At 42.5% G+C, this 15,626-nt stretch overlaps 1 protein-coding gene across 1 annotated transcript in view; it reads right to left on the bottom strand.

Annotated features, from left to right (window-relative positions):
• The window catches only part of ICA1L (islet cell autoantigen 1 like), a 92,987-nt gene that overhangs the window by 51,844 nt on the left and 25,517 nt on the right, over positions 1-15,626 (bottom strand). The window contains exon 2 of the mRNA XM_050916057.1: positions 14,419-14,584. Coding sequence (XP_050772014.1) covers positions 14,419-14,584 — 166 coding nt within the window. The remainder of the gene's footprint in view (positions 1-14,418; positions 14,585-15,626) is intronic.

Below are 15,626 nucleotides of genomic sequence, written 5' to 3'. Positions count from 1 at the left end.
CATTGCCTTAGCAATGGTCAGACTAGCTAAAGAAATTGACTAGCTACAAGTGTGTGTCAAGATGTTTTAAATGCAGCTTCACAAATGTCTGAAAAATGGTGTTTTTTCCAGTTTGTTGCACTATTATGATGCATGCTTGAAAGAATAGACAGTGATAACCTAAGAAAAAATTCTTCTGTTTTTATGTATTAAGGAGATCTGTTTTAACCAAAGATTATCCTTCATGAGAGAACCTAGGTAGTAAAGGAAAGGCTACTGAAATGATGTGGATAAAAGTTAATGAATGTAATGGGAAACTCACTTATTTCAATAGTTCATATTGCAGTCAAATAGCTTTCATAGCACAAATGTTGTTGTTGTGTCTTACATGTAAGCAAAGGTCTGGAGATGCTCCAAAAATTCAGAAGAATGGATAGTAGAGAAATGTCTGGGTTGTAAGCGGCTTTCCTTGCAAAAATTAATGCCTCCATTTAGCATACAAAAAACAGGATTTGGACATTTAATTTGTAGCAGATTAGAGATTGCTTAAAATGGCTGGCATCTACATCTCAGACTATTTTTCTTAATAAGACATCTGTTGCTCTGATTCCCTTGCTTGGATAGACTGGATTAGAAGAGGAGAAATGACCATATTTTTTCTAAAAATTCAAGTTACTACAGAGAAATCATTTTGTAATTTCTTTCCTCCAAGAGAAGACTTTTTTAAAAACACATCATCTGATTTTTTCAAAGGGGTTCTAAGTCATCAATTTTAAACTAGATGATTTAGGCTGTAGGAGGTAAAATTAATTACCTCAAGTCAAACAATCAGTTAGTTAGATCTGGATTTCAATTACTGCCATGTAAATCTGGATTAACACCATTGATTTTGCTAGAGCTGACTGAATGGCACCATTGTTTTTGATTGAATTACTCCGGATTTACAACTGTCTAAATGAAGTCAGAATCTGGCTCAGTGGAGTTTAGATCTAGGATTCCTTCTGATTTTCTCATCCTCTTATTCTATTGTAACCTTGTTAAAAATAACAACTGTACACTGCTGGAGGCAGGTTAATAGTTTTACTTTGTGTTCCTATCAGCAAGAGGGCAATTATTTAATTTGCTTATAAATCTTGTAGCTACATCAAGAGGACCACTGTTGTCTTGATCTAAGAAACAGGGGAAATGTTTTGTGCAGTGCAAAGACAGAGACAGCACTCTGTTCAGTCCAGAGTATAAAAGTAGGCAGCCAGCAAATTCACAAATCACTAAACAGATTGGGCACTGATGATGTCTGTCCAAAAATAATGAAATAAGAACATGGTACCTGCTGAAATGTAAAAGTGCTAACGAAAATATTGTTATGCTGAAAGGTACTTGGGACTGACTGGATCACAAACCTCTTTGAGACTGGGTGTAAAGGCATCTTTCAGTTGACATAACTGTCAGGATAAGTTAATCAGAAGTCCCCCACCTAAGACAAAAGCATATTGTGAACCCACTCAGGAACTTTGGACTGAATGAGTGGAGGGATTTTGCTAAATGGAGGGGGTGGGAAGGAAAGCAGACCACATAGAAACTAAACAGACAAGAACAGAGGGAGGCAGAGACAAACAGAAAAAGGCCAAGCAGCAGCTGGTAAACACAGTATGACATGGAAAAAGCTAGAGAGAGAGAGCGCGCACTTTTGGGAATGTTGGCTAAAGAGGCTTGGAGTTGTAAGCTAAGAAACTGCTCCTTTTGTTCTTGGATCCTCTTGCGTTAGGAGAAGCAGAACTTTGTACATTCCTTGTGTCATAAACAGATAGCTAAGGGTTAATGTCTCTTTCACCTGAAGCACCTGACCAGAGGACCAATCAGAAAACTGGATTTTTTCAACTCTTTGTGGAGGGAAGTTTGTGTCTGAGTCTTTTGTCTGTCTGCCTGCTTTCTCTGAGCTTTGGAGAAGCAGTTTCTACTTTCTAGTCTTCTTTTGTGTGCTGCCTCTTGGGCTGCCTGTTCTCTTTGGAAGGCTGCCAGTTTGATGCTTTCTTCCTTTTCTTTCATCTCCATCTCTTTTTGTTTTATTTCCAGTTGTCGCCTGTGTTCAGCTTCTCTGAATTGCTCTTCGGCCTCAATTTTTGCCTTAGAAGTCATGATTCCTGTTTTCTTGTGTTGGGGTGCCCTCCGGTGTTTATCTTCTGAACTGCAGGTTCTCTGTTGCCTCCTGAAGTCTGCCTAGCAACAGTGCCTTTAGCTAATCTGCAATGTTAAGTAAACCTGAAAAACCACTTTATTTGCATTTATATAGTGCTGGTACTTGCCTCCTAATGGGAGGGCTATTGCATGACAAAAGACCCTTAACAGTCTGGTAATGGCTTCTTGCTTAACATGCAAGCCACAAACTGCCAGAGAGAGCAGAAAAAAAAATTCTCTCTAGTTCCCTTTTAAAACCAAACTGTTTCTCTCTGCTAAAAAGCCCTTAGCAGAGAAAAGAAAAATATAATATTCCTACTGGCTTCTGGATTCTGTCTAGATCCCACCCGCTGCTACACCATATCATAACCTTAGTCCCAGATTTGGACCTTAGCGTCCAAAATATGGGGGTTAGCATGAAAACCTCCAAGCTTAGTTACCAGCTTGGACCTGGTACCTGCTGCCACCACCCAAAAAATTAGAGTGTTTTGGGGCACTCTGGTCCCCCTGAAAAACCTTCCCTGGGGACCCCAAGACCCAAATCCCTTGAGTCTCACAACAAAGGGAGATAATCCTTTTTCCCTTCCTCCCTCTCTGTTCCCAGTCCTGGAAACAAAAAGTACTTTCCTATTCCCCCAGAGGGAATGCAAAATCAGGCTAGCAAATCCAACACACAGATCTCCCCTGATTTCTTCCTCCCACCAATTCCCTGGTGAGTACAGACTCAATTTCCCTGAAATTTCCCAGTAAAGAAAACTTCAACAGGTCTTAAAAGAAAGCTTTATATAAAAAAGAAAGAAAAATACATACAAATGGGCTCTCTGTATTAAGATGATACAATACAGGGTCAATTGCTTAAAAGAATATTGAATAAACAGCCTTATTCTAAAAGAATACAAATCAAAGCACTCCAGCACTTATATTCATGCAAATACCAAAGAAAAGAAACCATATAACTTACTATCTGATCTCTTTGTCCTTACACTTAGAAACAGAAGACTAGAAAGTAGAAACTGCTTCTCCAAAGCTCAGAGAAAGCAGGCAGACAGACAAAAGACTCAGACACAAACTTCCCTCCACCCAGAGTTGAAAAAATCCGGTTTTCTGATTGGTCCTCTGGTCAGGTGCTTCAGGTGAAAGAGACATTAACCCTTAGCTATCTGTTTATGACACCTTGTAAATAAACAAGATTTCATCAAATAAAATACCAGATTCCATCAATTTCTACTTCCAGTTAGAACATCCTCAGGGCCCCAAACTTTGACTCACCGCTCGGGTCAAACGGAGCAACAATGTGATATTTAAAGTAGTACAAAGAGTGGAAGAGCGAGAGTATGCAGTGTTATTGTAGCTGCATTGGTCCCAGGATATTAGAGAGACAAAGTGGGTGATACAATATCTTTTATTGGATCAACTTCTGTTGGTGAGACAGAAGCTTTCAGACAATTAGATTCCAGAGGGGAACTAGGTCCTGGGAGTGGGGCTAGTATAAAAACCTAGATAGTGGAGATTCAGATCTTAGTGCAAGACAAATACATTACACCACATTTAGGCTGCAGTAAAAGAGATCAGAATTGAGTCTAAAGTTTCCACTAACTGACCAAAGAAGATTCAGATTGAAGATTATGAACAACCCAGGAATAGCCAAGGGTGTGGGAATGAGTCAGAAAGTTGTGCCTTTTAAATTGGAGGCTAACCTACTGTATGTGTTATCAGGTGTTAAGAATGTGAAAGACAGTCTATTGTGAACCAAAACCATATCATATTACACATAAACCTGCATTACACCAGTGCACCCCTAATCCCAGCACCCCAAGCCCTAGACATTTGTTCAGAGCGCACACTGCCAGAAAATGACTTAAGGCATCCATATACCCTAGTTCATGGGCAGTGTGCCGTCAATTATCATATCAGACACATGGAGGAGTTATATAACCCGGTAGCCTTTAATGCTGCATCTGTTCAAAACTGAACAGAAAAGCATATTCCAAAATCCTTTCATAAATATATCTTTAGAGTCATCAATCTAGCTGGCAGAGCCTACATGCTACACTTAAGTTAATGCAGAAAACAGTAAACAGCTAAATCAGCCCACTATTGTTTGTTAAAAATATGCAGTGATTTATGTGTAGACATACTCATGCCAATACAGTTAACTATAAAATATTTTATTGTAATAACTCCTTTGGCTTCTGAAAAAAATTGGTAAGAAATTAATACCACTCTTACATTACAATCCACGTGAGCTTCAAGTACACAAGTTAGTGTGAATTGCCCACTCTACTGCAAGCAAATAGTATTTGTCAATATACCATTAAATCACCAGTAGTAAATGCTAAGAAAATTTAATGTATTCACTAGACTTCTGCAGTGTGCTATGGATACTTTTTCCACCGCTTTACCAGACACCAATTCTGTTGCTTCAATGTGCATAGGCCTAGTCTACACTAACGTTAAGTCAGTTTAAATTGCCAGCTGTTGACCTACTTGTGCTTAAATTTATCTCTGACTAAGTAAGTGCCCCATTACAGTGAGCCAGTAAAACCACCTCCACAAATGGCATGGAGCCATGGTTGACCTATCGAGGTCAATGCAGTGCAAGTGTAGACATGCATGTAGTGCATGACCTGTGTCAACCCTAACAGTCCTCCAGAAGCTGTCCCACAATGCCCCATTCCCTGCAACAATAACTGCTCTGGCCACAACTGCAAAATCCACCACCCAGGAGTCACAGAAACCAGAAGACAGCCCTACCTTTTAAAGTGCCTCGCATATTTTTTAAATAAAGTGACCAGAGGTCCCGATTTTGGGGTCTTTTTCTTATATAGGCTCCTATTACCCCCCTGATTTTTCACACTTGCTGTCTGGTCACCCTATTTTGAAATGCATTTTCTTGATTGCCTGCCTTGATGAGTACAGCTAGCAGCCCTACCTTGTTGTATGCATCTACCCAACCAACCATGCTGGCTTCATGGAGTAGACAGGAGATATTGGATCTCCTGGGCCTGTGGGGAGAAGAGGCTGTGCAAGCATAGCTATGGACCAGCTCTAGAAACATGGACATCTGCAAACAGAATGCATGGAGGATGCAGGCAGAGGGGAATAACAGGGATCAGTAGCAGTGCCATACGGAAACTAAGAAACTGCACCAGGTATACCAAAAGACCAGGGAGTGAAGCAATCAATCTGGTGGTGAGCCACAGATGTGCTACTTTTACTAAGGTCTGCATGCCATACTTGGTGGAGATCCTACCAGTACCCTTCAGGAAACCTTAGAGAAGCCTGAGACAGAAAGCCCTGCCATGAACAGTGATGAAGAGAAAGAGGAGGGGACAGTTGGGGGGCTTCACCTGTCCCATGAGCCAGAACCTATTCAAGACCCCACCACAGTCCTAGTAGCTGAGCATGGACAAGCCTAATGAAGGGGAAGGGACCTTGGGTAAGTGTGTGCATATTTTTTTCCTTACAGTGTTTAAATTTAAAGAGGTAGCAGTAGAACAAGCAGAGGTAGTGTTGGCATCTGCTTTTCATCCCCCTGTTGAGTTAAATGGTGAGGGGAAGACAGGGGAGGCCATGTGGAACAGTTTGTGTATATATATAGGAAGATGTCCCTTATATCCTCCAGCAAGATCTTTAGAAAACTTTAATGAAAATACTCTGCAATAATCTGCAAAGGTTGATAAGGCTGGCTGCATTATTTCATCCTTCTTGGTAGGACACTTTCCCACAGCACTCTGTGATGAGTTTGGTTGGCACCATTGCAGTAAACAGACTAGAGGCATATGGGCCCAGGTGGTTTCAGAACGCCAGTAGCAGCTGTGCTCTCTGTGCCTCTGTTGCCTTCAGGAATGAGATGTCATCTTAAAACCACCACTGCCGGTGGATAGAATCATAGAAACCAATTTTTTCAATCTTCCCTCATAGGTCATGTTTTCTAGACCTTTAATCATTTTTGTTGCTCTTCTCTGGACTTTATCCAATTTGTCCACATCCTTCCCAAAATGTGGTGCCCAGAACTGGACACAATACTCCAGCTGAGGCCTAACCAGCACAGAGTAGAGTGGAAGAATTGTGCCATTGCCTTATACTCATACCCATGGAATAAGAACTGAACATTTATTGTTTCATGCAACTGAAGTTCCCTCCCCTATACTCATCCCTAGTGGGCAATAGTTATTATGGCTGGGGTTGTGGAGCGGTGCTGTGCAGAGGCGCTCCACAGCCAAAGTGTCAATAAATGTGTCTAATTAAAAGTTTTTATGGGAATAAGGGAAGGGAGTTTTGAAAATTTTCTCTCTCTTTCTGTTATGACTGTAAATCCAATGATATATCTGTCTGTTTTTATCAGCAGCAGTTGCTGCCATTGCAGCTTTGAGGGATGCCCCCTCCATACCTGCAGTAGAGCTAACCCTGATGAGGAGCAGAAAAGAGGATGAGGGATAACATGTTCAGTGAGATTGTGCAAACCAATGCTGCATTGGACCACAAACACCAGTGATGGGTAAATCGATGAATTGAAGATTGGTAAATGGATGAATTGAAAATTTGTTGTATGCAATACTAGCCTATGACCTGCTGTCACAAGCACTGGTCGGTAAACACTGTTAGTACTATGGTCAAGGAAAGCAACGTGGAATGTAGACATCAGCAGGTAAATAAACCTATGTACTCACGACCCCTGACTCAGGATGACTCAGGAAAAACATGTTCCGACCAGTGTGGTCCGATATGACGTGTAAAATGCTATAAATATACAATGTAAAGCTTGTCTCGGTGTGCCCTTCCTCTGGTATTAGTCGAGGGGGACACCCGCTCAGCTGATCGTTCAATAAAACAGTAAAGCTCTCTGTGTCTCTCTTTGGAGTAATTGGGTAGCTCCGGGGAGAACGAGCCTAATTTGGCTAACAAATTGGTGACCGCGGCAGGACTCTTCCTGTAGAGGGCGCTGACGCTATTGGTGGCTAGTAGGTTGGTACCGAGAAAAGTGGCCACCCCGAGCTGATTGTGCAGCTCGTGTTCTCGGACCACCACGGCCAACCGGGGCAGCAGTGTCCTCTCTAGAGTAAGTCCCATAAGGACACAAGAGCACTGAGTTTTTGGTTCCTCAACATCCCCAAGCCGGACGCGGCCACTCCGGGTGGTAAGTGCGTTTCCCTCCAAAGGGTTGAGGATTAACGCCCCCGAAGTGTGGGTTGGACGACGGAAATTGCAACGAGAAGGTATACTACTAGTAGCATTGTTATATTTTGTGAATGATTTGTGTGGTATTAGTTTATGGGTTGTTTAACACAACTCTTAACTCTTTTGTGCCTGCTTGCGCTTTTCTTCCTTCTCCTTATTGTGTATTGGAAGTTCAACTCGTGTGTAAGCATTTGGTGTTTCTGTGTGGAAGGTGAGTGATTGCTACTAGTTACATCTGGGACTAAGCTGACTCCAGCCGCCCCAAGACTCCTGCAAGGGGAATCCCGATGACCAGGATATCTTGATTGCAAGGGGGGTCAGCCGAACCTCAGTGAATATCTGTTGTGAATCTGTATGTACATAGCATTTGAGTCTTAAATATAGGGTCTATGGGGTCCACTCAAAATTCTTATTCTGGAACACCCCTAGGATGCATGTTAGATAACTGGACAGCGTTTAGGCGCCAGGCAGATTATGGGACGATATTATGTAAAGCTGTATCTGATGAAATTTTGCACGGTAGAATGGCCGAAATGTAAGGTAGACTGGCCAGATGGTGGTACATTAAAATTAGCTTCATTGGTCAATCCTACGAAGATATTAGAAAGAAATTGCGAAAGTTAGAGGGAGCATGTGGAAAGAATATAGAAGAGCTGTTACAAATTGCTCTAAAGGTATATGATAGACGGGAAGATGAAGAACCTAAGAAGGGAGCTCGGACCCTAGCAATGGCTTTCAGAAAGGGAAACGAAGGCGTTGGGTATGTTGGGGAAAGAGGTAGGAAACGACTTCCCCGCTTAAGGCGCAATCAGTGCGCCATCTGTAGAGAGGAGGGACATTGGAAAAATGAATGTCCTAAAAGACGATTTATGGAAAAAGGACATAAAAATGAGGCTCCAGCACTCCCAATCTTCTATAATACAGCAGATTTAGACAGTGCTTCTCCCCAATAGGGGGACCGGGGGACCCAGCGGCCCCTCTTAGCAGCACAGGCTGCTGAGTTGGATTCCACGGTACAAATTAAGATAGGGGACCGCCAAATAGAGGCCCTAAATTGACACTGGTGCTGCCCTTAGTTTACTCCCTAGTACTGAGGCCCCCTCCCCCAAAGTAAGGCTGTAGGACATGAAATAGTACAGGGAATTGAAGGACAAAAGATGGCTTTAAAGAAAACATTTCCTCTTTTAGTTAAAATAGGAGACATCAGATCTCTCATCAGTTTGTCTGTAGCCCCTCATGCCCCATTGCCTTGCTAGGACGAGATATTCTCACTAAATTGCAGGCAGAAATCTCATTCAGCAATGGAACTATTGAGGTTAGGCTTCCGGAATGACAAACTTCAAATTATCAGATGGCCTTATTGTCTGCCAAAAATACGGAGTACCAGAGTACAGAAGGGGACATGATACCGGGGATTAATCCTGAGGTTTGGGCAAAGAAGGGAAGTGTCCCACGAGCTCGGAATGCCTCCCCAGTACGGATACATCTTAAGGAAGGGAGCAGTCCGATCCGTGTCCGACAATATCCTCTGAAGTTGGCTACACAAATTGGTCTAAAACCCCTAATTTTCAAATTTGTGCGATGTGGCTGGCTCAGGGAAGGCACGTCCCCATACAATACACCAATAATAGGGGTGCCCAAACCTAATGGACAATATCGATTGGTACAAGACCTAAGACAGGTGAACAAGCAAATAGAAGCCCCCTTTCCAGTAGTTTCAAATCCCCATACTATTCTTGGTCAGATTCCCAAGGCTCATAGCTGGTTCTCTGTAATAGATTTAAAAGATGCCTTTTTCTCTATTCCTCTACACCCTGACTCACAAAAGCTGTTTGCATTTGAATGGGAAGATCCAGACACCCATTACAAAGCTCAGTATCGTCCCACAAGGACTTACCTGTGCACCTGAGATTTTTGGCAGTCAGCTAAAAAAGGGACCTTGTCTCATTCTGTGCTGAACACTCCTCATGTAACATAGTTCAGTATTGTGATGACTGTAAAGTGCAAACAGTAAAACTCCTTAATTACCTCGGGTTGCAGGGATATAAAGTTTCAAAGGAAAAACCCAATTAGTGAAACAACAGGTCACTTTTCTTGGATATCCTCTTTCCCAAGGAAATCGCAGATTGGAAAAAGAAAAAATCCAGGCCATACTCGATTGTCCCCAACCACGAAATCCCCGGGAGTTAAGGGCTTTCTTAGGATTGACCGGATTTTGTAGACTCTGGATCCCTGACTATGGGGGAAAAGCCAAACCCCTATATGAATCCTTAACTAAAGAAGGATTGCTCTATTGGAAATGGACCAGGGAGACGAAGAAAGCATTTCGAGAGCTTAAAACAGCTTTAACCCAGCATCCTGCTTTGGCTCTTCCAGATCCTCGGAAGCCATTTACCCTGTATGTCCATGAAAGAAATGGAGTAGTAGCACTGTGTCAGCGTTCAGGACCAACCTGGCAGCCAATTGGTTATTATTCAAAAGTATTAGATCCTGTTGCCAGGGGATGGCCTGCCTGTTTACGAGCTGTTGCGGCAACTAGCCTCCTTGTTCAGGAAGCTGAAAAGTTAACCCTGGGTGGGGACACTGAAGTTGTGGTTCCCCATGGAGTGCCTCAAATATTAGGGACAGGAGCTGGAGAGAAACACTTAAATCCCAGTCGGCACTCACAATATGAGGTAGGGCTTTTATTAGCCCCAATCTAGCTTTTAGGGCTGTTAGCTCTCTTAACCCAGCAACCTTGTCCAATCCCACTCATGACTGTGTTAAAGTTTTGCAGCAAGAAACTAAACCCCGACCAGACCTCTCCGATGTGCCCTGGTCAAACCCTGATATCAAAGCGTATGTAGACGGGTCTAATTACATGTTAAATGGTGACTTCGTGTGGGTAAAGACATATAAGACTCCGCTTCAACCACAGTGGCTGGGACCTTTTGCGATCCTTCTGACAAGCCCTACTGCTGTCCGAGTAAAGGAGGTATCTACTTGGACCCATCACACCAGACTCAAGAGGAGCACCGCTCGGGAACCTGACCTGGTAAAGGGTTCCCCAGAAGCAGACGACGTCGGACTTCGGGGGAGCCGCGCACGGTCACCCCACCACGAACCGGGTGAACCAGAAGCAGACAACACCCGTGTCCCAGATAAATGGACTGTTACCCCTTTGGGCGACCCGAAGCCCCGACTTGCGAGGAAACTGTAACTTGGTTATGTCTCTTTTCAAAAGGATGGCCCAACTTGCTGGCATGGGTCTTTCTGTTTTTGTTCTGTTTATTATTTGTTATCCTCCTGCTTTGGGGTTTCGGCGAGTTAAGATAGGAAAATCTCGTAATTCAATGTTAGTATTAATGCAATGTATCTGGGGTTTCCTTTCTTCATTTCCAAAGCCAACACAAGGGTGGGAGGGTAACAGTTTCTTAAGTTTAACTCATACCATAATTCAGAGTGTAAACCAAACACAATGCTGGGTTTGCATTCATACCCCCACACACATAGGCCAGGGAATCCCATTAAAAGGAGTACCCATTCCCCTTAATCGAACCCTCCTGGCCAAGTTATGGGTAAATACTACATTTACCTGGAGTGTTACAATCCAAACATGGCCCATTGATATGGTAGCCCAAGGTAGCTATGCTTCGTGTGTGTCACGAAAAAAGACCATAGATAACACTGTTTTTGTGGGCAATTATACTCGGTGTGGTGACACCACTCGGATCAGTTCTAATGTGGCAAGTTTTTCCAATTTCTCTGGGGCTCCATGGCCGGTCCCTGAGGGATCTGGCTGGTATTGGCTATGCAATCACACGGCCTATAAAATCCTTCCAGCAAGTTGGTATGGCACGTGTACATTGGGGGCCATAGTACCAGCTGTTACGGTACATAAAACCTTGAGTCAAGGGGAGATTCGTAATTCTGTATGGCGGAACCGACGGAGTGTTCCTACAAATCCCCTGTCAGACAGACCCACAGGCTTTCATTCCTTTGTACGCTGGTTTCTACCTTGGGTAGGAGTTAGTGAGTTGGAAAAGGCTATAGTAAATATTTCTGCAGCACTGGAAGTTATGGCAAATGCTACTGCAGATGCCTTATCCGCTCTTCAAATTGAACTAACCCAATTGTCCCAAACAGATATACAAAATCGTTTGGCTCTGGATTATCTCCTCGCAAATCAGGGTGGGGTTTGTGCCCTGGTTAACTCTAGCTGTTGTGTGTTTGTAAATCAACACCAACGGGTGGAAACTGACATCCATGCTATTATGTAGCAAGCTGCCTCATTTCATCGCATCAGCCTTGACAATACCAGCACTGGATTCCAAGATGTTTGGAACTGGCTGACTTCATGGTTACCACAAATAGGGTGGCTCCGAAAGGGCTTCCTTATCGGTGCAGTCTTTATTATAGTCCTATTAACTCTAGCTTGCTTTGCTCCCTGTTTAATTGCAGTAGTCCGACGAATTGCTAATCAATTTGTCTATCAACGAATAATGGTGCTGTATCAGCCAATAAAACCTGAAGATTGGGGGGTTTAGCTCTCTCAATGCTTTATTCAAAGGGGGGATTGATGGGTAAATGGATGAATTGAAGATAGGTAAATGGATGAATTGAAAATTTGTTGTATGCAATACTAGCCTATGACCTGCTGTCACCATGACCTGCTGTCACAAGCACTGGTCGGTAAACACTGTTAGTACTATGGTCAAGGAAAGCAACGTGGAATGTAGACATCAGCAGGTAAATAAACCTATGTACTCACGACCCCTGACTCAGGATGACTCAGGAAAAACATGTTCCGACCAGTGTGGTCCGATATGACGTGTAAAATGCTATAAATATACAATGTAAAACTTGTCTCGGTGTGCCCTTCCTCTGGCATTAGTCGAGGGGGGCACCCGCTCAGCTGATCGTTCAATAAAACAGTAAAGCTCTCTGTGTCTCTCTTTGGAGTAATTGGGTAGCTCCGGGGAGAACGAGCCTAATTTGGCTAACACCAGGCATGTCAGACAGCATGGAGAAGGAAAGAGGGGACAGGCCCAGGAATCCCAGCAGGAAAAGGAGAGGAAGATGCATCAGGACATCACGGGTCTTTTCAGGCAGCATACCCAAATGATGCAGACCCTGATTGACCTACATGTCCAAAAATCTTAGCCTCCCCACTTTTTACTGTCCTTGAAGAACTCCACAGTAGCAACTTCCTACGCTCCCCCACCCACATTCCATGTGGCATCATAGGCCACCTCCTTACCCCCACCATTCCATATGGCGGGACAGCAAGGAAAACCACAGCTTCACAATTATGTGAGAGCCACAGCTAGTGTATGCATCACCACAGTGGACTACATTTGTGCAATGAAATGCAAAGAAATTATTGCTGCCTTTCCAATTTCAAAGTCCCATTTCCAGGCCCAAAGAACAGTCTATCACAGAACACTACTATGACTGACTGTTAAAGTGTAGTTTCAGAGCCTCCTTCAGCTGCATAGCTGTACATTGGGCTCCTGTAATAGCCTGTGTCTGGCTGTTCAAAGTCAGCAGACAGCTTTTCCACCTCTTCCTAGTCAGCAGCTTTTCCACCTTTGCCTGACAGATGTTATGCAGGACACATCAGGCAGTTACAAGCATTGGGATATTTTTCTCATTGAGATCCAATCTAGTGAGTAAGCCCTGCCAGCATCCCTTCAATCTACCAAAAGCGCATTCAACAGTCATTCTACACCTGATGAGTCAGTTGCTGAATCTTTCCTTGATGCTATTGAGGCTTGAGGCTCATGTATAGCTTCATCAACAAGGGGTAAGCTGAGTCCTTCAGAATCACTATTGGCATTTCAATATCCCCAAAGGTAATCTGCTGGTCAGGAAACAACGTGCCTGTTTGCAGCTTTCTCAACAGTCCTGTGTTCTTGAAGATATGAGCATCATTCACCTTCCTTGACCAGCCCACATCAATATCAGTGAAGCGTCCCCAGTGATCCACCAATGCTTGGATAAGTATAGAAAAGTAGCCCTTTCTGTTAAAGAAAGGAAAGGTGGGCTGGTGCCAAAAAAGCAATGCGCATGCCATCTATTGCCCTCAGTCCAATTCAGGAACTTCACTACTATAAATCCATCCACTATGTCCTGAATATTGCAAATAATCACAGTCCTGCATACCAGGAGACAAATAATGGCCCTACACACTTGCATGACGACAGCCTCCACTGTGGATTTTCCAACTCTAAAATGATTTCCCACTGACTGGTAGCAATCCAGTGTTGCAGGCTCCCAGAGTGTGATCACAATTCACTTCTCCGCTGTCAGTGCAACTCTCATTCTGGTGACCCTGCGCTAGAGGGTTGAGGTGAGCTCAGAACACAGATCCAGGAATGTGGCCTTTCACATCAGAAAATGCTGCAGTCATTGCTCATTGTCTTGTGCCTGCATTATATGATATGATCCCACCAGTCAGTGCTCAGTTCATGGATCCAAAAGCAGTATTCCACTGCCTGCAGCTGCTCCATGAACACCATCAACAACCTTGAATTATTTTCTGAGATGTTCCTCTGCAAAATGTCCAAGAAGAAACTGTCATGTCCCCTGTGTTCTTGTGGTACTTCCTGAGTGTCTGAAAATACAGGAGAATCATGTGTCCTGTATTTGCAACATTCATGAGAATAGTGCAAAGCACTGTGGGATCCATGCTTCTGTTTGAGATGGTGGACAGCAAAATGTGCTGCACAGGTTTGTAGGATTTAAAAGAAAGGCACAAAAATTATGGGATGGAGTAAGTTGCACTCTGGGGACCTGACCCCTAGCTCCCAGAGATTCCTTGGCAAGTCATTTCTATCCCACAACACATTGTGAAAAGTTCCCAAAAGATATTGTTGAACAGCAGCATGAGGCACACTGAGATATCTACCCATGGTGCACAGTACTTTACATCAACACAATTACACCTAGAGAATATGCGCAGTGCTGACGCAAGCAGCCAAGTATGCATGCACATGAGCAATGCACACGAGCAATGCACAAACTTTGGTGGCTATACAGCAATGTAACTTGCATCAACCAAAGTTTGTAGTATAGACATAGTCACATAATCCTTACATTTACCTCTAGTTTGGCATCCAGCTCTGCATCAGATGCAACCACATGCTCGTCTTCTTTCTTTCCTGTAACTTTGATTAGGACTTGCTTTGTTTTCCAGTATTTCTTCTGCATTCTGCTGACTACAGATTGGTCTTCTGACCTATATTTTCCATGGGTATCCTTGGAGTGACTATGAGAAAGAGATAAGTAAACAGATCAAAGAATTGTTTCAACAATTTACTATGTATGCAACAAAACAAGAAATTAATAATATATTACCAATGCAAAACAATTTAGCCAATCAGTGCTGACATAGTACTTTCTGAATGCTCTTTGAAATCTATTTGCACGTTATGTCTAGTTGGTATGAAAGCCCCATAGTCCATCATAATGATGTCTGAATTGGTACTTACATATTTTTAATCATTAGGACTATTTACTGCAACGTAGCTTGAAAGTGATTAGTACAATTAGAGCTATATGGAAAAAGGAATTTCGATATTTTAATATTTGTTTTCATCCCAAACTGGGATGGGAACTCAAATTTTCACAAAACAAAAAGGTCTAAAAAAATTAACATCTTGATAATGTTGTTATGCAAAAATTATTTTAAGAATTTTATTTTATTTTTAAGAAATAATTATTTTTAAAATATTGTCAAAATATCAATTTGAAATAGTACTCTTTACTTTTAAATAGACAGTTTAAAAATATTTTTTTTTTTGGAGCTGACATTTCACTTTTCTCAAAAGAAAATATTGTGATTTCTGAAAGAAAGGAAAAAAATTGCAGAAATCAGCTTTCCCACAGGAAAGTTCTATTTTGACAAACCCATATTTTCCAATGGGAGAAATAGGTTCATTTTAAAAAAAATGCAACCAGCTGTACATACAATGTTGCAGGTATCTGTAACTTCCAATTTTCTACCCCAAACATAGCTACTTCAGTGGACATGGTGCTTCTGCTTATGGTCACTGACTTAACAAAGATCAGAATTCCTAGCTTTAAAATATGTAGAATATAGGCACTGGAAACACTAAATGGGGGAACTTTTTGGCTCAAAAGCTCAGATAACTGATTTTCATTCAATAGAAATTATATCAGCGTTTTGTCTATATAGCTATTAGATATATTGAATGTTAGCATGCTTTCAAAGGTTTAAAGGTAATTTCCAACTGACTCAACAAAAAACACATCTGTTCATGAAATATATACTGAATGCCAGAGGCGCC

The sequence above is a fragment of the Gopherus flavomarginatus genome, chromosome 10 (assembly GCF_025201925.1).
Source record: "Gopherus flavomarginatus isolate rGopFla2 chromosome 10, rGopFla2.mat.asm, whole genome shotgun sequence".
Classification (NCBI taxonomy): Eukaryota; Metazoa; Chordata; order Testudines; family Testudinidae; genus Gopherus; species Gopherus flavomarginatus.
This window is presented reverse-complemented; position numbering and strand designations above follow the sequence as displayed.